The sequence below is a fragment of the Anopheles stephensi genome, chromosome 2, assembly GCF_013141755.1.
Source record: "Anopheles stephensi strain Indian chromosome 2, UCI_ANSTEP_V1.0, whole genome shotgun sequence".
In the NCBI taxonomy this organism is placed as follows: Eukaryota; Metazoa; Arthropoda; class Insecta; order Diptera; family Culicidae; genus Anopheles; species Anopheles stephensi.
In genome coordinates, this window is record NC_050202.1 from 80,891,595 (window position 1) to 80,912,395 (window position 20,801).

The following is a 20,801-nucleotide window of genomic DNA, read 5'->3' on the forward strand; positions in this document are numbered from 1 at the left end:
TTTTTTATGTGTCCTCCATTACGTACGAGACGTTATGGTTCTTTCCAACGCTGCAAACAAGGAACCGTCAGTTGGTTAGTCGAACTTTGTACGATTATAAGCCTCGCACAAAATCCCTTCAATTTCGGTAGGTTTCGGAAGGTTTCGGAAGACCATCGTCGCCAGGTCGATAGAAGGCTGTGGTGGTTTCGTGCCACAGTAAATGGGTGTGCATATTTTATTGCCTGCGCGCCTGCCCATTCATTATGACGCGTATGAAGGGAATGGCGATGGACGCGCGCGGCCTCACACACATCATATGACGCCGGTTCGGCGCGTAAGTTGAGCGCGACGATAAGGTTGTATTGTGTGTTTAAGCGCACGGCCCACCGATGTAGCAACAAACCCCCCGTTTCAACTCACAAACACTTTTAAAAACTCTTCGCGCTGAGGATGGAAGCATCAGCTCACTATGCTACACAAACCGTCAGCCTTATCTCCTGGCTTAAGCTTGAGCCCGGTTTCTGCTGTGTTACTGTTGTGTGTTTGTTTCAGGGGGGTTGTTGTTTTTTTTTTTGTTTACCACAAGCCTCTAACGCCGAAAAGGCGTCGAGTCATCAACCAAGCTGTCATGCGCAGCTAGCGAAGGACACGTGTTTGGAGCCTCACGCGCGTGCACTGCGGGGAGGTTGGTCCGGAGGTTTCCGTTGCTGTGTGGTGCTGGATTCTTAACATCGGGAACTCTACTCCATCAATTACCGAAGAAGAAACCTTGTAAATAATGGTTCTTTGGATGTGTTTTGCTGTTTGACTGGAGCAGGGTTTGAATTTAAATGTTTCTTAATATTACCTTGGAGCTGTCAGAACCAGCTTGTCGTTCTGTATCGTGGGGAATCAGTAAAATATGTCAAACAACTGGAAGTAAATATAAGCATCAGTTATATTTACTTTTTTTAATCGTAGTAAACAGAGCTAGAACACATCTGGTTTGACAGTTGCTGCCCGGTGAAAAATCTTATGCGATTCTCTATGCTGCTGGTTCTTTTTCTGCGAGAATTGGTAGGCTCAATGATTTTCAGTAAAGCCGTCACCATGAATTATAGTGAATATGAATCCTTGTATGATAGATATCTCTAATAACATTCTGCCTGTTTTGCCTCCATAAACATATTTGCTAATCCTTTATTTTCACTCCGCGTATCGCTACAATAATTCTAAGCCTGTTATGCATTAGCCATCACTACCACCAAACCAGGTGGAAAACTTTTTCGCACGCATCTGTGACCTCTCCCCGCAATTAGAGTCCTGTTGTGGTGCCCTGCAATGGAGCAATTTTGCTGCCAACTGCAACAGACACGAAACAAAAAAATGGCCGTTGCTAGCGACGACCGAATAGCAAAAACAATGTCACAACACAAAGCCAGAACCAGGCCACACCATACAACAAACGATATAATCAGGCCACCATCATCAACCTCCGTGCGTCGTCAAATAGCGTACAAGAGAGTGGTTCAGAAGATGGCGTTTACATCGTACTTGCTTGTTTAGCCATCCCATCGCATTTCTGAAGGCAAGTGGAGCACATTGATGCACCTCAAACACACTCTGTGTACGGGACGACGCGAGTATGGAAACTATGGAAACTACTGCAAAACGTTCAAACTTCAGCTGAGCAATACACATTCCGGCGCAAGTGTCCTTTCACGGATCGTTCACATTCCCCCGAAGTAGTAGTATTGGTGTGCACTGGCAGCTTTCCCTCTCCGTTTCCAGCTGTCACTGTGACCTTGACCTTTTTTTTTGGGGGAAGCGTTCTTCCGTTTATGTGCACTACCACCACCTCCTCCCCCCGCCCCACCCAACGTCCTAGGACGAGATGGGTTTTGTTGTGCTTCCGCTCGGAGTGTGCGTCAGGTTAGCGTCGTCGCTATCACCAATACACACTCGGCTCGAGTGTGTGTGCGAGTCGGACTGCGGAAAAGTCCTTCTTTGGTGGTGTGCGTGTAGAAGCAGCTACACGCTTGTTCGTCCGGCGGTCGTCTTTACGTTGTTTGACATTGCAAGGACTCGGCTCAACACGCGGTTGTCATCACGACGGGTGAAAAACAGAAATGCGAGGCAGCGTTGCAGGTTATGAGGTTATGCGGTACGGGGTGTGGGGTTTGGATTGTGTTGATGTGTTGGATAAAAATATACCATTTGTTTGACGGACGTTCCAAGGGTGTGTGTGTGTGTGTGTGTGTGTGTGTGTGTGATAGAGGCACATCATATGCCGCAAAAGCACAGCAGCGTGTGTAGGCCCAGTCTCCATCGCCTGTAACCAAGTAGTGGGAAATTTTGTTTACGTTGGCAACCAAACAACAAATCAGTCGTCGGCCGCGTTCGTCCTTTTCCGCTGATCGCAAAAGAAGCTTTTCCTTTTCCACCTAAGGAAAAATGAAGAAGTGACTTGACCTTTTTTTCTCGAGTGGGAAAGGTAATGGAATTAAGGGGCAGCAATCCTAAAGGAACAGTTTCTTAAATTAAATTGAAACAACAAAAAAAAAAACAAATTTAAAGTGTTTGTTTATTTCTCTCCATACTTTGCTTGGGGCTATCCCCATATCAGCTTTTTCGCATTCTCTTTCGATCAAACTGGTAGGTGACATCCCCTACTACCCCTTTTAAAGCCGAAAGGTGAATGAGCGAAACATGCTTTTGGGGTAAATTTCTGGATCACGACGACGACGGCTTTGGCTTTCGTTAGCACATCCTGGTTTTTGTTTTGGATGCAGTGTGCGGTTTTGATAGCTGACCAGCAGCAGCCGGTTGCGATCATTTAAACGGGTGGTGTGGTTGACGCGGTATGTAAAAGAGCGTTCGATCGGCCACCCGAAAACATCGGCTGTGGTATGCCTTTCTCTTTGGCGCGTCCGATTCGGTTGTTTTGTGGAAGGATCCAAAACCGGGTTGGGTGTTGGTCGTCGAACGAAACATGCGATAATCTCTCGACAAAAGTGCCGTGTATGAGCGGTTTTTTTTTTATCTCAAGCTTGATTGCTTTCATTTCGTTCGTTTTGCTTGCTTTTATTGTAACAGCCTGTCGTATCGAGCTGTATCGAGAATAAATGGATGAATTTGCTACATTTTATTAGTAAAAAAGAATTTTATTTAAGTATCTAAAGCCATTAAAATTTTAGTCCTAAAATTCTGTTCTATGTAACTTCTGCTCCTGTCATTCCTGTTTCATGTTGAAGAAATACCTCAGCAATGCACGCGTCAGCTTATCGTGTGCAAACAATTGCATACCTCGCAGGCGCATTGCTTCGTAACCGCTCGCGAGCACCGCTTTTAGCGTTTAAGATTCCTTTTTATACTGTATTTGTTAGTGAAATTGCTTTTAGCGGTGCACAACGTCGACGGCGATGATGATGATGATGATGGGTGGTATTGCACAAGGTACAACCTAGAAGTGCCGCGTTAGCAACAGAAGAACCACACACTATTAGCACCGGGGCAGTACCGAAACGGCGCCATACCAAGGCCCACCGCTCCTGGGGACTTCTTCCGTGACCTGTTTCTGGGTGGGCTTTGCAATCACACACACACACACGGCACTAACCTTTCCTGCCTGACCAGCTTCGCGATGGGAGGGACAGGGAAGAACAGAGAGAGTCACCACTTCACGATCCGTCAATTTGTTTGTGGCTAGCTGTCGAAGGGTGGTTTCTTTGGTAACTGAATAATCACTACCCAACGGCACACCGTTTTTTTCCCACAAGGAAGCAGGTTGGCACTTCTGTTTGCCATGCGTTTTTTCGTGTGTTCTTGTCCTTCAAAAACGAAGCACCAAGCTCCAAACACACACACACGATTAGAGGTGGGCCGGCCGTTGGTGTGACATAATACAATTTGTCAATCGCCCTGTACGCCAATGTCCCTATTGCTTATTGTTGTGTCCCCAGGCAGGCAGGCACATCATTCGGAGGCGTGTAATTCAAAACATGGCCACTAACTAATCTTTAAACACAGCCATCCATCGTGTGTTTGTTTTTATATAGCATCGGTTTGGTGTGGCATGTGCTGCTCCTTTCAGGCGTCGAAGTACGGTCGACGACGCGCATTTTATAAGCTGCCCGGCAACTTTTTCCCGTCCGTCCGTTTTTCGGCCGCAACTATTTGCTCTACAAAATTGATCCAATTTTGTGCTCCCTTGCGTGTGTGTGTTGCCGAGAAGTGGGGTGCGGTGGCGTGTAAAAATTTCACATCCAAATTATCCCCCATTCGGCGACAACGTGGCGTCGTCGTGGGGCAAACACTTACGGCGAGATGCAAAACTTTTCCATCCAGACGCAATTTAATTTGCGCTTCTGTAATGCTGTTAGCAATCGACGTAAACTAGTATTGTATTTGTTGAAATTCAATAAAAGCATTTAGAATAATAAAAAAAAAACGGGGTCTTGGCCGAATGTATTCCTTGCGATCCGGAGCTCAAGATATGATAATTTCCTATCGATTTATCATAGATTCTAATGCCGCGTCCGCCTACCGAATGGACCTATTTTCCTACAGCCAGAGAGCTTTAGCTAGCAGGAAACCTGCGAAATTCGCTGGTACAATGAGGCACACCGCAAGGATGCTTATTTTTAGCCCTTACTTTAATCTTACCCCCAGAAGGTAGCTGATCCTTAGCCGGGACGATGTCGAAGGGAGGCAACAAAGGGAAGGAACGGTAGAAAGAAAGTTAATGTTAATTTACCTATTCCCAGCGGGGCCTCTGGTACACACGGTCAGCATGTAGTTGATAGGTTCTTTCGCTTCGTCAAATTTTGATGAACCCTCTACTCCCATGATGCCCATTATCAGACCGTCCCCACCCGATCGGCTATTCGTCAGCAAATCCTTCAGGAACTATGGAGGGACGATGTCTTCTATCGTTGAACGGGAAAAGGAAACAATTGGGTCAACAGAGCTTTTGGTAACGGAAAAGGACTTTGAAGGACGCAGCCACGATACCGATTGGGTGTGTTCGATCGGTGCCGTTGTGTGTGTGTGTGTGTGTGTCCTTTCCAAGCCAATTTATTCGGTATCAACAGTGTGATTGATGTTTTTAACGGGGCGATGCATTCTGACGTGAGTGTGTGAGTTTTGTTTTTTTTTTGTTCGTTGTAAGTTTGGACAACCAAACGATCCAATAAAACGGCTGGTAACTAATAAAACCAGACGAGAGGTTATACGGTGCAAACGGCATAATCCTTCCTCAGTCGAACCGGGAATGATGGCGTTACCCTGGGTTACGTTTGTTACAGCCAGCATCGTGCACGCGACCACCATCAACTATCTTGGAAGCAGAGTTTTCAGGGGCTTTTTGTTTTGGATAAGGACATATATGAGGTTGCACTCGCTAACCCGAACGAATTATCCTTGTCTCGATGGTCCCGTTCACTCTCTCTCTCTCTCTCTCGCTCTCTACTCAAAGCTAACGGAGAGTGGCATCTCTTCCAAACACTCTTAAGCGAACCTTTTGCGGGTCACTGCTCACCAGGACGGTCGGTCGGAGCACGGTTTATTAAATCGATGGCGTCGGATTTACCCGCCCCAGAAATCCGTAGCGATGATCCGCGTTGAACCAGCTCGGCCCTGGTGCTTGTTGTGTTTGGAGAAGGTTGTCCGCATCCGTTTCTATGGTTGGGCAAAAACTGTAGCTTTTAGTGGAAAAGAAGAAACCGTAACAGAAAATCGGCATTCCCGAAGATGGGCTGCCGAGGGTACCATTCCGCAATGGGTCCTTTAGCTGGAACGTTTCGCTCGTGTCGATGGGTTGTGCGCTGTAAGTCCATTGACCACCATACACGTCTGGATGGGACTGTTCGGGGGGACTCTTAATCCTGTTTAAAACCAACTCGATTATAATCCTGACTTTTCTGTTCTCCGTTTTTCCTCCCCTCAGAATGTCCCCAGAAAGGACACTTGACGAAGACAGCAGTGACGGTGCTAGTGATCAGCTTATTGCGGACGAATCGATCGAGGAAGAATTGGTGGACGAGGAAGATTCGGCGTTAGTGGTGAGCCTTAGTACCAGTGGCGTGGCAGGTGTCGAAACCATCGTCGGCGATCACGTGACGATCGAGACGTCCTCACCGATCCCCAGCCCTGGGGCAGAAACGACAGTATCGTCCATGACCGAGGGTCCTACCGGGGCACCGACGACTCCAACGATCCCAAGCGGTTCCACCATGGTACTGTCCGCGATCCCGCTGGATCAGTCAATCATGCACCAACAAATCGTACATCTGCAGCAGCAGCAGCAGCAACACAGTGCAAACCATACGATCAACAACAACAACACGAGCTTCAAAAACCATAACAACAGTGGTGCTGCAGCAGGTGGAGCAAAAAATATTCTTATCAGCAGCAGCACAGGCAGCAGCGGCGGAACCAGCAGCAGCAGCACCGTCACACACCAAATAGTGCATCAACACCATCCCCATACGTACACCATCAGTCTTGGCAATCACGGTACGGCTGGTAACGGCAGCAGCAACCACTACCAAACGGTTGCTACGGCAACGTCCAACGGTAGCGTTGTTGCACCAATCACCACCGGAAGCACCAGCAGCAGCAGCAGCAACAACATCGCCACCAGCAATATGGCGTCCGGTGGTGGTGGTGGTGGAGGAACGGGTGCACTCGCACTAGTGACCGGAGCAGGAGTCAGTACCGTGCCATCGCCGTCGTCCCCGGCCGTAGTGCCATCGTTGGGTGCTGGCAGCACTGGCACGGGTCCTGCTGCAGCCGGTGGTGCCGGTATGCTGGTGGTGACGGACCGGAATGGGACGGCCACTACCACAACCACGGGCAAGCTCGTACTGCTGCATCAGGGCCGCGCAGGCGAAGATTATATAAGTAAGTCCGGGGTGCGTTTGCTGTCCTGCCTATTGGGTGTGTTTCCACGGTTTCCACGGTTGCATGATTTTTTTTCCGTCGAACGAAGATTATGTGGCTTGAACTATTCGAAAGTGGGAAACGTAATAAGTAACCGATTATAATTTATATATTGCTGTCGAGCCAAATTGCTAGAATATCGTTTGTTTCTCTATTCATTCCACAGCTACAACCGGCGAAACGATCAACGGTGGCAATATCGTCCTGCTGGCAACGGAGCAGATGGATATGGCGGAGCACGACATCATCAACAATAATGTTATCATCAGCACCACGAACAGCGGTACGGGCGGTGGTACGACACGAACGGTTGCGCTTCCCGCACACCACCAACCTCATCTAGCGCCTGGCGGTGGTGCCACCAATGGGCCACCAACGGCGACAAACGGTGACGAGGATCTCACATCGTTGTCTTGGTTGCAGGATAAGAATTTAATAAAAGGTAACGGCTCTCGATGGGGTAGCTCTACGAATTTCTCTTACGATTAAGGTAGATCAGGGATAAGGGTAGAGGAAGATGCAGAGGGAGGGCAAGAATGCCGGAATTTAGAGCAGGCCAACGATCGATCGGTACGGGCGCGCGCGCTTAGCTGTTGTTATGTCGTTTTTTTGGCAACGACTCTCACTCATCATCCCCGCAAGCTAACCTCAATGGCATGCGGAGCTCTCTGTTATTGGTTGTGTGAGGTTGTGTACTTCGGAGTTCCTCGATCATACATACGATATCATCGTACGACATCTTAGAGTCGAAAAGACAAGCGTTCTCAAATCTAAACCAGTGAGTCGATGTTGACCGACACATAAATGATTCCTTTGTAGCGTAGCTTCTTATACTAAAAACGGAAAGTTAGAGACCGATTGTGGACAACATGAAGTAATGCGTCAGCAAATGGATTGTAGTGTAGACAATCTGTTTCAAAGGGTTGTTGACCGATCAGGCTGACAGGCAGATCGTATTACTTGTGTATATCGAATTGAAGTTATTATATAGTGTTTACCACTGACACTAATGAAAAGGTTGCACTATTTCAGCTATCAATCTGTCTAAAGTGCCAGTTTCATCTCCGGATAGTCCGCGGCAGGTAAGCGCCGTAGTGGCCAGCGGTGCAGCAGGACGCATCTCACCGACCAGTGACTTTGTCGAGGATTCATCAAGCATTTCCGAGGATAACAACTCGTCCGTAAACTCTTCGTCGGAACAAAGCACCGGTGATCCGTACTCTGCCGAACCAGCCGATCGACGGACGCCATCCCAGCATCTGTACCAGCAGCACGGCATCAGCTCCAAGGCAATCACAACCCTGAACGGGGATACGATCATTGGCATACCGGTGATAGCGGTAAACCAGCACCACCATCATCACCATCATACGCTGGGCGGAGCCAATGGCAACATACCACAACAACAGCAGCAGCAGGTTGTCCTGGACGGTGGCAAAACGATGAAGGTTTCCGTAATGACGAGCCTGGCCGCACCAACCGTCACGGCAACTCCGTTCATTGTGACGGGTGGTGGTAGCAGTACGAGCGTACCGGTTTCTGCATCCTACGGAATTGTGTCCTCACCGGTCAGTTCCGGAGCCGGTAATACTAACCCGCTGGCAACTTCCACTCCGGTGAGCTCCAGTGCCGGCGGTAACAGCAATACCACCTCAAGTACCCCGCATCAACACTTTCACAAAAAGTATCTGCGCGAGGAGCTTGTGAAGCAGCAGCAGCAGCAACAGCAGCAGCAACAGCAACAGCAGCAACCGCCACAACAACAGCATCAACCAAACGCAAAAGCTACGCTCGGTGGCGGAACGGTGACTGTGATGGGCGCCGGCGGAACCACCAACAACATCTTTCTCACACCATTGAAACATCAGGCAAATAGGTGTGTTGAGAAAGGTCCTCGTGAAGGGTAGCTAACTGATTTTAACGCAACGATTTCTCCTCTCGTTCCTACAGCGCTGTGAAGTACGACGATGGCTCTGACACCGCCGAAGATCGTCACTATCCACCGCCTGCCGCACCGATCAAGAACGGTAGCAGCAACTACGGTGGCAGCAGCACCATGAGCTCACCAAACGTTAGCGGCGAAGAGTACGGCAACAACGTGGGCAACACCGTCACCGTGTACGGCGGACTCAACATGATCAAGCAATCGCCCGTGCCCTCGCCGACGATGCTATCACCAACGCACAACGGCAGCTCGAGCAACGGTCTGATTATCCAGCACCATCCGAATCATTACCAGCAGCAACCACAGCAGCAGCAGCAGCAACCAACTGCAACACCTCCTCCACAGCAGCAACCGTTGCCTCCGCCGCCGTCAGCCACCAGCACGTCCGCCTCCCTGTCGCTGCCACCATCGCCGCAGGGTTCCGGTTCCGGCAGTTCCGTCAGTCCGTCAAAGTTACCGCCGCCGAAGTCGAAGCATCCGACCAACGTGCCATACGATCCGCTGGTCCACGTCAACAGTAAGCCTCCGTTCAGCTTTAGGTAAGCCAAAAGAACAAAGGGGATATGTCCCAAAATGGAAGGACAATTTCAATTTACGATTTTAAACTCCTATTGACAGCTCGCTCATCTTTATGGCCATTGAAAACTCGCAGCAGAAGGCGCTGCCGGTGAAGGAGATTTATGCCTGGATTGTGCACCAGTTCCCGTACTTCAAAACGGCACCGACCGGGTGGAAGAACAGCGTGCGCCACAATCTATCGCTGAACAAGTGTTTCCAGAAGGTGGAAAAGGCTGCGGTAGGTTCCGCGGTTGGGTTTTGAGCCGCTAAAAAAAGTGCTTCGCTTGATCGTTCATTTCCCTTTTGCTTTGTTCTAGAATCTCGGCAAAGGCTCCCTGTGGATGGTGGAGCCTCAGTTCAGGCCAAACCTCGTCCAAGCACTTTCGCGCTCACCGTTCCACGCCGGCTCCGGTATGGATAAGGCGACGTACAAAAGCCTGCAGCAGCAACGTTCCACCAATGCCAGCCCCACTGGCAATGGGTCACACTATTCCAAGGTACGTGCCGGGCTAGCTCGCGGTGTGTAAGCGTGTAATCCAAACGCCGATCTGTTTGCCTCCCTTCCAGCAGGAGCACTTTCCGCAACTGACGAGTCGTCTAGCACCGACCGATGCCGGTCAAAATGGATTGCTGCATCATGACGATCTGGACGATATTAGCCGTTCGTCGACGCCTATCGATTACGATGGGGGTGGTAGCGGCGATATGGCACCGGGTGTCGGCGGTCCTCCACATCACAGCAACCAGTATCAGCCCCAGCATCATCATGTGCAGCACGAACAGCAGCAGCAGCAGCATCATGCGCTGTTGAGCTCCGCGCATCACGCTCACGGGCAGTTGATTGCGCTGGCTGGCGGAGGTTACCATCGGCTCGGTTCACCCGAACCACCGTCCACGAATGGATCGGCAAATGGAACCACTACCACTGCCTATCTGTCGACTGTGGACGGTACCACGATTGTGTCCTGCCCGAGCGGTCCTGTGGTGTACATGAACGGTGGCCCTGTTGGTGCTGCCGTGCTGCCGAAGGATATCGTTACCGGGCGTGAATGGAGTGCGGACACGATAGAGGATGTGAATGCCGCTACGGCAATGCTCGCACTAAAGCATGGTTCCAAAATTTACACCGAAACCTCGTTCCGGAATGGGTAAGTTTGTTGGGCTAAATTGTACACGGTTGGGTTGTCTATAAGTCACCGTCTCTTGCTTCATTGTCTGTATAATATGGTCCATTCTATTTTCTTCTCGTCCCTAGTCAACCTCCCGTCATTACAACCTCCCCGAGCGAGGACCACACGTACTCGGCCGGTGGAGTCGGTGTACAGGAGCTGACAACGAACGGGGTGGCAACGAACGGAGCGGCGACCGCCGCGGTGATAGGGAATGGATGTAGCTGCTGCTCGTCGTCCGATGAGCGGTACGACGTGCCCCAGCACAATCGGCACCACCACCACCACCACCACCACCATCAGCCTCCGCATCATGCGGCCAGCCATCCTCACCATCACCAGCCACAGCAGCCACAGCAGCAGCAACATCATTCGCTTCGGCACAGTGATATCATCAGCAACGGCACATCCTCCGATGCAACGTACGAAAGCAGCGAGGAAAGGTATGCTCTTCCTTCCCCCCCCCCCCAAAACCAACTCTGCCGATAAATGATTAACCTTGCCCTTGCCTTTCCCCGCTCGTAGCCATCCAGCGCACGTTCCATCCGCCGAAGATGTGGAGGAACGGCGCCGGCAGGAAGGTGTGTTCGCCCTGCTCAACCTCGCCCAGATGACCTACTCGCCTTCGCCTGCCTCGTCCATGTCGTCCTCGACGTCCACCCTCTCGTCGCCCGCCTCCTCCACCGGTTCGCTGAAACGTGCCGCGCCGAACGATTCGCCGTACGCACCTGCCCATACCAACGGCACGCCCTATCGCCAGCTGCACGCCGGCTCGCCCGATCGTGCACGTACCGCGTCGCCCCCGATGGCGCACCACCATCACCTGCAGCATCTGCCGGCCAACAATATGCATGGCGAGCCGGGTACCAACACCGGCGGCAATATTCTGCAAACGACGATCCCGATCGTATCGTACTACAGTGGTGGTGGCAGCAGCAGTAGTGGCAGCAGCAGCGGTGACCTCACGACCCGCCAGTACGCATCACCACCACCGGCCAAGAAAACCAAACCCCGCTCGTCGCTCAAGAAGCTGAAGAAGAAGTCGCTCGGCGGCCGGTAATGTCCAGACGTTGCCGATCGATGCCAGCCGTCCGTAAGCCGCCGGGTAGAACTGTTTGTAACACCGCACGAAGCGGTTGTCCTTTCGGGCGAGACACACCCTGCCCATCTCGTCGCGCACCTATAGATCGTTACTATTGTTGCTTGCTCTAAATGCACTGTTAAAATTCATATTTCAAAACGACACACGTTTCGCCGTTTAGATGTACTGCTGGGTCCGAGCATCCCAGCCACACACTCTATTGCCTTATTGATGTACACGCGCGCGTGTGTGCCCCACGTACCTTTTTCGAAATTGCAATTAAAATACTACTAGTGAGGTGCACCACGGCGGGATAATAGGGGGGAGAGAGAGAGGGAGAGATGTTTTAAACAATGTGTGATATGCTAGAAAACGGATACAATTGTGCAGCCAGCCAGCAGCCAAAAAACAAACAAAAAAACCTATCATCACTAACCTGTTTCTCTGTTATAGCTATTCCAATTTCGTGGCTTACGAGGCGTCCAGTTTTCGGTTTACGGTCGCGCTTTCGATGACTCGCCTCGGTTAGGTTAGGAAGAAGAGTACGGTTGCCATCGAACCTGAAGCGCTCAGGAGCGTTCGGTACGATCGTTCGACTGCAGAGAGCAAGTGGTTAAATCACTTGCGGGGGTTTCTTTTTTTTCGGCAGCCGAACTGTTGTTGTTAAAGATTGTTTTAATTATGTTTTCTGTTTAACTTCTTTCGAAACGTCACCACAAGCATAGCTTGTCGAGCGCGGGGTTTTTTCTTTCTACACGCACACGAATTCGTATTTCTCACGATTCGATGCTTCGAAGTTCCGCAACAATCAACCCTATTCAGCTAATTGTTAACGGTCTTTGCTACTAGTGTGTTACACAGGTTACATGTTTTCATGGTGCGTTTTCGGACAAACTCTCGCATTAGATTGTACAGAAAAGCGGGGGGGAGGAGAAGGTGAGCTGCGCGGAAGCCAATCGCAGAAGAAGTGTTGTAAAGTAAGAAACTATAAGCATATGTAAGTGTAGCGATGAGACAAAGAGGAAACCTAACATTGCTGCTTGTGAGCGAGAACCGTACATCGTAGTCAAAGTGTCACCAAAATTGCATTTTTGTTTCTGTTTTATTTTTAAATATTTGTTTAACAATTTGCTTCGGTTTGATTTTAGTGCTTGTTAGGCTTTCCCCCCTGTTTTATACTTATTTTTCAGTAAGGTTAGGAAGCGTAGTTAAAGCATACAAAGTGGAGGAAATAATGTATTTTCTGTGTTACACCAGAGCGATACAATCGATGATTTATGATTAAGCACCGCAAATGCGGTGTGAGCAGGAGGAAATAGTCCGATTTTCCTAAGGAATGATAAAAGCGAGCAAATAAAGCTCCGGTCAACGGTCGATGGAAGGACACGCATCCCAAAGGAAAAAAGGGGGGAGGAAACACTGAACTTATCTACTCGCGCCTTCTACTATAGTTATGCACTTATCGTACCACTGTCCTACTACTTGTTTAAGATTGCGGAATGAACGATTATGGACCGGACCGGGATGCAGGTGCTTAGGCAGTAAGTGAAGTGAAATGTTCCCGAAGCGCATTGCAAAGCCGCGCGGTAAGGAGCAAAACGGAAACCAAAACGTGATGTTTTAAAGCCATTTTCCCACAAACCCGGGGAAGCCTCAATCAAAAAATCGTTTACAATTTAAACTTAGTAAGTGTAACAATTCAACACAAAGCGCATGCGCGCGCGGTTCTGCGAATGCCATGGTACGACGGGACGTTGAAGGAAAAGGAAATGAAAATCCCCCCGCCCAAAAACGCCTCGCAGTCAGTTTGTGCTGAGTTGGTTGTTACGAATACACACGGATTTCAGGTACGGTACAAGGGGGATTTCGTTTGTTAGCCGGGGAGTCGTGTGTTGGTAGTGCGTTTTTGTAAATGCAAATGGTAGTTTCTAGTGTTCTTTAGTGCTGTTTTGTTACACTAAACAAACATCCCCCCTTTGTTTAAGTTTGATAGTTGTTCTTCTTCTAATTGTAATGTGCATCATTCGTTAAATGCCAATCAGTGCGAATAGCAGCTGCGAGAAAGCCACACGGTGGAGGTGCTGGTGTGCGTCATATATGATGAGTATAACAAACTATAAGCAATCAGTTTAATGCAGCAACGCATGTAAAGCAGTAAGCAAACTACTCTTTTGCAATCGTAAGGAAAGAGATGAAACAAACAAACGTAAACACAACTATGGCTCATCAGCAGCCATCGTAGAGGAAGCCTCTTGTAAGCCCGCGACGCTTAAGCCGGTTTGCGTTAGGATATACGGACGTTATTTTCCATTATCTAGCCCCCGCTCATGATCATCACTGTTGATTGCCCCATTTTTTTTGTTCTAGTGATTAATTAGCTACAATTAGCACACCGTACCACACAAGCGCGCCGATAAGCGCAAGATAAAAAGGAATGTAGGAAGAGGGGATGAGAGAGAGAGAGAGAGATTTGTCTCTTTTGAATGGATCGTTTGCGTGTTGATGATGATTTGGCCGTTCCTTCTTCCCCACTCGTTTGCGGCTTGCGAGGCTATCGCGGCTAGTGTATTGTTATTAAGCTTAGAACTACAGCAAAACCACGAGTTTGCGCAACTGTAATGCGAGATAAAGTGCTCTAAATGATATTTAATAGCAAAGATTGATTTCATAATAAGCATATTTTTTCGTTGTTTTATTTCTTTTTTGTTTCCTTTTTCGTTTTTTTTTCGTGTATATATTTTGTTTATTTCTGTCTTTCTACTATTTTACTAATTTATTTAACATGTTTTTAGATTTTTTATGTTTTTTTTACCATATTTTTTTCTTTTTCCTTTCCCCAGCTGGAAGCTTCTTCTTCTTATCAGGTATGTTATACATTACTATTGTTAAGTTTATTTACTTTACTACACTTAGAAAACAGTTCTACCTTTCACACACACACAAATTAATACAAACCAAACCGGTGGGCCCAGCATAAACACACACTTAACGCGCTGAACAATCATATTCATGTCGGTGAGAAAGCGAACGCACAGTGCAAACACTGTTTATTCTAAAACAAACAAAAAAGAAGGTAAACTAAAACTATTACTTTTACCAGCACGTGTGGCATATTGAGCTGACTTGAGCATTATTTTAGTGCGGCGTCACCGAGCGCGAAGGCACACGTGCAGCCGGTCGAGCAATGAAACCGATAATCATGAGTTATAAACGCTTTGTAGGGTGCGTTACTGGAAGAGAGTGTCCTTTATAAAATATTCTGCTACCATCACGCGATGTAAAACATTGTTTCACTAGCAAAAAAAAAAAGGGGGGAATACACTCTTCCCCCCACCCCCTCCACCCCCCACTATCTATACTAGAGCGCCTTAATTTGTCGTACTGTTTTATCGCTGTCGTGCACCTGTCAGAGAAAGCCTTATAGGAAGTAGCAGTTGGTGTTGTTTTATTGAAATGAAACTTCGCGGAATGTGCCAAAAAAAAAAAAAAAACGCGGCGAAATGAGCGGAAGCGGAATAATCACCAAAAAAAAAAAAGTAAGACCAAACATTTCACACCTCTATCACCCTTTCGCACTATATCATGACAACACACGGCCGCAAATCGAGCAGCTTACTTGGTAGCTAGCCTAGCATATTTCTTTGGCTGTTGAACCAGTAGTAGGTAGTCTTATAGGTGTGGTTTCATTTACCGCTCTGTTGATTGTTTCTTTTCCAATAGGAATAAGTTAGCCGTTAAGAGGAAAGCAAGCGCTAGTGCAGGTAGTACTGGATGCATTATAATACATATATAGCTATATACATAGAGCTAAGCGGAGTACTTCACAGGTAGAGTTAAAACATAAACGAAATCGCATCCAAACACGGACGCTCCTATTCACCTAAATTAGAGGCAAGAATGCGAACAAGGAACGCCTCGGCCTCGGGGGGGGAGGAGGAGCATAATCATCTACTATAGTCTTCCAGATGTATATTTACACCTTTCGAATTGTACGGCCGACTTTTTAAGTAGGACACGCTAGCTCAGTACTGTACTGTACTTAGGTTTATTATATTTTTGATTCCTTTCCCGTGTGCTACAACTCTAAACGTTACCGTACTGTGTTGTCTTTGCATGTGTAGAACATCGCTTTCGTTGAACGATTTCTACCTAAAGGAGTAGCATCGTGAAGCACACTGACATGGGCACATTTACTACTACTTAGAGTGTAGTAGGGCCCTCTTGGTTGTGCGAGCGACCAAGCAATTTCTAAGGTGCAACGTGAGCAGCCTAAAAGGATGAACACACGTGTGATGTTTAACTAACTTTGTACAGTGATGATGCCTATCTCTTGCCGTTGTTATAAATAATTCGACAAAGCTTTACACTCGTTTAACCTTTCGCCAAGCGCTCGTTCAGTGTTTTGGGTTTTGCTTGTTGTTAGCAAACGTTTTAGCAAATGATTTAATCGTAAGCAAACCAGCCGAATCCGCTCATCGTATGACCAGCAAAACTGTCAACATACAAGTAAAATCACTCGCACATATGATATTTATACTATATACACATGCAACTCTATATAGATATATATACAGTCTATAGATATATACATACTGTTAAAGGTAAAACAAACAAACAAACAACCCTTATCGTTTGACAAACGAAATAGACTGCACTCGGATATAAATACTTACACTCATAATACCATTTAGCAAAACGGCAAAAAGCATTAACATTAAAAACCTAAAGCGAGCAAAAACATTACAAAACAAAAAAACGGAAAAGCAAAAACACACAAACGCGGGTAGATTTCAATGTAGAGTTCATTCCAAAGAGTAGACACAAAAAAGAAGAAGAAATCATTTACAAGGCAATGCAAAAAGGAAAAGTAAAACAAGGTAATAAAAAAACGATAAAACATACACACAAGCAACTACTACTAAACTACAAAACCATAAGAAAAGAAGCAATACACTTTTTTCAATGTCTTACTCTTTACACGGCTACGCAAATGCAAAGCTAGAAAAGCAAACTTATAAATGAAAGAGAGAAGGAAGAGAGAAGAGAATAAATAGTCGAAAGGGAGGGAGAAATATTGTAGAAATATTATACCTTCTTATAGTGGTAGTAAAGCAAGACAATGCGACAAAAAACTCCCCATACTTAGCGCGAGAGAGAGAGAGAGGAATGCCTGTAGTAAAAAGAAGCAAACAAACATACAAAAAGAATGACTTACAACAAAAATGAAAAGCAAAACTTTTTGCCTGCTCTAAAGACAAACAAAAACGAACAAAACTTCACTCAAACACCATGGTTTTTACACAAGATAAAAGACAAGCAAAACAAGCATTATACAAACCAGAACAAAAAATGGAGGTGAAAAAAAAAACAAGAGGTAAACGCAACCTGTTTATACAAGACGTATATAAATTAGCATAGCAACCTATATCGATCACCCTTCTCTGTACTGGCTAGAAGGATTGGGAAGAAAATAAGTAAGAAAACTGAAAAGAAAAACAAATACTAACACGCAGCCTCTACCCTACTACATACGCACTGGTATCGCGTTGTACAAAGGATGCAAGCAAGCAGCGTAGCGAGGATAGCAGAAGCAAACAAGCATGATGGTAATCTTTGCAAATTGCCAGAAATCAAGTACAATATGTCTGCATTCGAGATAAGCAGCACACACACACACCAATCCTGATCCTGTAACCTAGACTACTAGACGCGTACTACCATACCCTTACACGACACAATAGCAAAAATAGCACCTGTGAAAGCAGCTCTTACAACTAGCTGGTAAGAGATTATTTAGCGTTCTAAACACGAAAAACCTCACACTTTCGGTTTTCTCGTTTTTCGCAACACACACAGACCCTCACAAACTCACAAAACCAAGCAGCAAGCAAATATTTAGAACCAATGGCACAGAGAGAGACCCCTGATAGTGGGTAAGAGGTGTGAAGGAGGAGTTTAGCTAGGTGGCAGAAAGGGTTGGCCAGCCTTTGCCCTACGCTTTCTGGTACCGAACACGAACGTTGAGTTGATTAATAAAAATCTTCAAAAATACTTTTACCTGGGTGGGTTCGGGGAGGTAGTTTGGAAATATTGATGACTCAGAGCGACATTAGCATGTTTCCGTAAATCGTTTGCGCCTAAATGTATGCAATACGTGTTAAAATAACAACGAGATTTCGAGTAGAAGTTGTAAGGTGGTTTGGACAAATGAAAAAAAAGGAGATTGCATACTTTCGGGCGCTTCATATACAACAGTAGGCCGAAATCAAAGTCATGGCACTCTTGTGATTTGAAGTGTGTAATTTTTCCTGTGGTGATTACTCGACGCAATGAACCTCCTCTTGTGAGTATTCGTATAAAGTTCTGAATTTTCAGTACTCATGGTGTCTTTGCTCCATCTCCTTTGCTTCCTTTTGAATGAAGTGAACTTCGTGAGCGTGGGTGATGTACAGATAGGTGACCGCACCTTCGAAGTCGTCCAAAACATCACCTATCTGGGGTCAAAAATCAGCAACAACATTGATGTTGAGTTACATGCATGGGTGCTGGCTGCCAACCGGTCATACTACAGCCTGAGGAAACTTCTCCACTCTAAATGTTTGTCGCGTCGGACGAAGATGGGACTGTACACAACATTTAGAGTCTCAGTACTCACATACGCCTCCGAGACATAAACTCTGTCCAAAAATGGCAAAGCCCTTTTAGTCGCGTTAGAGAGGAAGATGCTCAGAAGGATGTTTGGCCCCGTCTGTGTGGAAGAACAATGGAGGAGCCGCTACAACGACGAGCTCTAAGAGCTGTACGATGATCTCACTATCGTACAGCGCATTGGACTCGCCTGGCTCCGGTGGGCTGGTCACGTCATGAGAATGACACCGGACGACCCAGCCCGTAAAGTCCTTTTAGGCCGTCCACACGGACCCGGAGGTGGCGTGGTAGGCAGAACGGCCGGGATAACGGATTGACAGACGACGGCGCTAAACCGTGAGCGGTATCGAAGATTGTTGCAGCAGGCCAAGACCTCGAAGTAAGTAAGAACTTCGTGAGCATGCTGGCCATAGAAAGGCCTGCTAGATTTATTGATAGGAAGTTGGTTAGTCAATCGTCTCGCTCTATTGCCAGGAATCCATGTTTTGGGTAGCACTGGGACTGACGCTGGCCTCTCCGGTAGGGTCAGCCTCGTCTAATGCTTTCTTGTTACTCAAATGCCAGAATACTTAGAAAATCATGCTAGAATAAGAAGTACAAAAATTGCGCATAAAGTTATCAGTATTTTATTTTTCACTACATATTCCAAACAACAAATTCTATGCACTGTTCGTCGTCACAGCGTACAATGGCGCAGCGCTAGCAATCTTCGTTTAGCAAACCAATGTATCCAATGCAAATAGACGAATCTGCTGGTCGTGTTCTTTCATTCCTCCTTCCATTCCAGCAAGCAAGGTACAGTTCGTGGACCGCCCTTAAAACATCCTCCTTTCTTCCCCTTCCCCCAGTGGGATCGGAAAGTGCAATCACAATACTACGGACAAAAGCACAAAAAATGGAAAGATTCAACGAGGAAGCATGATCCACTCAGCACGGGATCACTGGACATCCTACGGGGTAACGCTAAACTAGTTGGATGATAGGTATTTGCCTCCCCTATTCGGCCCGCGCTTTGGCGCCGCTTACACCAGATAGTTAGCTTCGTTGGCATCGAAGAGGATGTGCTTCAGCCCACCATCGCTGAGATGCATGTTTTCCTTGCGATATTGATACGGTACGGTCGTTCCGGACTTGCCTTTGGCAGACGTTGCGCCGGTAGCTGTCGGGGCGGCCGGGCACGGGATCGCCACAATCGCTACCTCGCGAAGTTTCGTCATGTGGACAAGATTTTTGTAAAACTGTCGAATCACCGTCCAGACGGTCACGTTGAAGATGACCATAATCGCACAGAAGCCCCCTGAGAACAAGGAACAAGGAGACGTCAGATGCGCTCCAGCTTGCCGGAGGTTTAATCAAACTACCCCACTTACAGTATTCCCACTTGGTCACGTACTGGTAGGTGGACTCGTTGCAGCCACAGGCCAGCACCACCGACCCGATTGCCAGCGTACCGAGGAAGTCAACCACCATCCACGGGATGAAGAACTCGTGCCGGTTCCGTAGCGTTCCAATCAGCAGCCCCAAACAGCTCAGCACGTAGATGGTGGCCACCGTAGTGCCGATGTACAGCATGCAAAGAGTTACTGCAAATGGAATTGGCACGATTGGCATTGCACATAAACGCTCGGTCGTAAAGTTTGATTGCGTGCCGCCGTCTTACCGGAAGCGAGCTTTTCGGCGGACTTGAAGCGCCATTCGTTGATGGACTCTTCCTGCTCGCTCGTCGTCCAGATGTACTCGCTATCCTTCTGGTCGGCGATGCTCATCTGCAGGATGGTGCTCATCTCCTCGGCGTGCGCCAGCCCGAGCAGCATAACAAACAGGAAAACGTGTGCCGTAAGCTGCAGCGAGGGACCGGATATGAAGGTGGAATGTAGAGAAAAAAAACAAACTTTAGAGTACTTTTGTGCTAACGTTGCGTATTCGGTGCGGAAAGAGCTTTCAACGAGGGTCAAGGGCAAAGGCTTACGACGGATATTGACGAACTTACCACTTTATAGATCGCGATAAGGATGGCCGTGACGCGAAGATACTTCGGCGACAGTGGCATCATGATGGTTTCGACCACTCGATTTATGACGTACATTTTTACGACCAATCGAACAAAGACTTTTGCGAATGCTGCAAAACTTTTTGACCACCACAATCGGGGGGTCGGTTTTGTTCCTCTTCTTATTACCAACAATACGGAAAATGGCGCAGTATTGGAGCTGCAGGGGGTGATGATGCAGCCTTCACAATAATCCTCACCGAATTAGTAGCACAACAGCTCCATTCTTACGCTGCTAATCACCACTTTTCAAAGGGGGGCCTCCGTCCTAACCTGGAAGATACTTACATCGTGACTGACACTGGGCCTTAAAAATCGAAATCCGTCCTTCGGTCGGTGCTAGGGTGTTTGGTTGGGTATGGGGATAATGTTTTTATTCATGGAGCATGCGCATCGGAACGGAGTGGTTCGTTTTATGAATGTAAACAATCGGCACGCGACGGCAAA

The 20,801-nt window shown here is 47.5% G+C and overlaps 2 protein-coding genes across 8 annotated transcripts in view; one reads left to right on the forward strand and one right to left on the reverse strand.

The window, feature by feature from the left end:
* The window catches only part of LOC118505535 (AF4/FMR2 family member lilli-like), a 76,449-nt gene extending 59,464 nt beyond the window's left edge, over nt 1-16,985 (forward strand). For 3 of the 7 annotated variants that reach the window (XM_036041453.1, XM_036041450.1, XM_036041456.1), the window contains exons 2-10: nt 5,909-6,864; nt 7,070-7,345; nt 7,936-8,779; nt 8,854-9,387; nt 9,467-9,644; nt 9,724-9,903; nt 9,974-10,554; nt 10,662-11,018; nt 11,101-16,985. In XM_036041453.1, coding sequence (XP_035897346.1) covers nt 5,910-6,864; nt 7,070-7,345; nt 7,936-8,779; nt 8,854-9,387; nt 9,467-9,644; nt 9,724-9,903; nt 9,974-10,554; nt 10,662-11,018; nt 11,101-11,635 — 4,440 coding nt within the window. In that variant the 5' untranslated portion in view covers nt 5,909 and the 3' untranslated portion in view covers nt 11,636-16,985. Of the gene's footprint in view, nt 1-5,511; nt 5,789-5,908; nt 6,865-7,069; nt 7,346-7,935; nt 8,780-8,853; nt 9,388-9,466; nt 9,645-9,723; nt 9,904-9,973; nt 10,555-10,661; nt 11,019-11,100 lie in introns of those variants that run through there. The other 4 variants (XM_036041454.1, XM_036041455.1, XM_036041452.1 and 1 more) reach the window with 3 other exon arrangements.
* Nucleotides 16,986-18,907: 1,922 nt separating this feature from the next.
* On the reverse strand, nt 18,908-20,703 carry LOC118505538. Its single transcript, XM_036041458.1, has 4 exons — nt 20,295-20,703; nt 19,965-20,145; nt 19,675-19,887; nt 18,908-19,601 (listed from the first exon to the last, which is right to left on the reverse strand). The coding sequence occupies exons 1-4, from the start codon at nt 20,388-20,390 to the stop codon at nt 19,327-19,329; spliced, it is 765 nt and encodes a 254-aa protein (XP_035897351.1). The 5' UTR covers nt 20,391-20,703; the 3' UTR covers nt 18,908-19,326.
* Nucleotides 20,704-20,801: the final 98 nt, after the last annotated feature.

Excerpts from the sequence above, each read along its gene's own strand:
- LOC118505538 (XM_036041458.1), bottom strand. The coding sequence starts at position 20,390 with ATGTACGTCATAAATCGAGTGGTCGAAACCATCATGATGCCACTGTCG. Across the intron at positions 20,146-20,294 it reads TTATCGCGATCTATAAAGTG|CTTACGGCACACGTTTTCCT; the intron begins GTAAGTTCGTCA and ends CCCTCGCTGCAG. Across the intron at positions 19,888-19,964 it reads CGCCGAAAAGCTCGCTTCCG|TAACTCTTTGCATGCTGTAC; the intron begins GTAAGACGGCGG and ends TTCCATTTGCAG.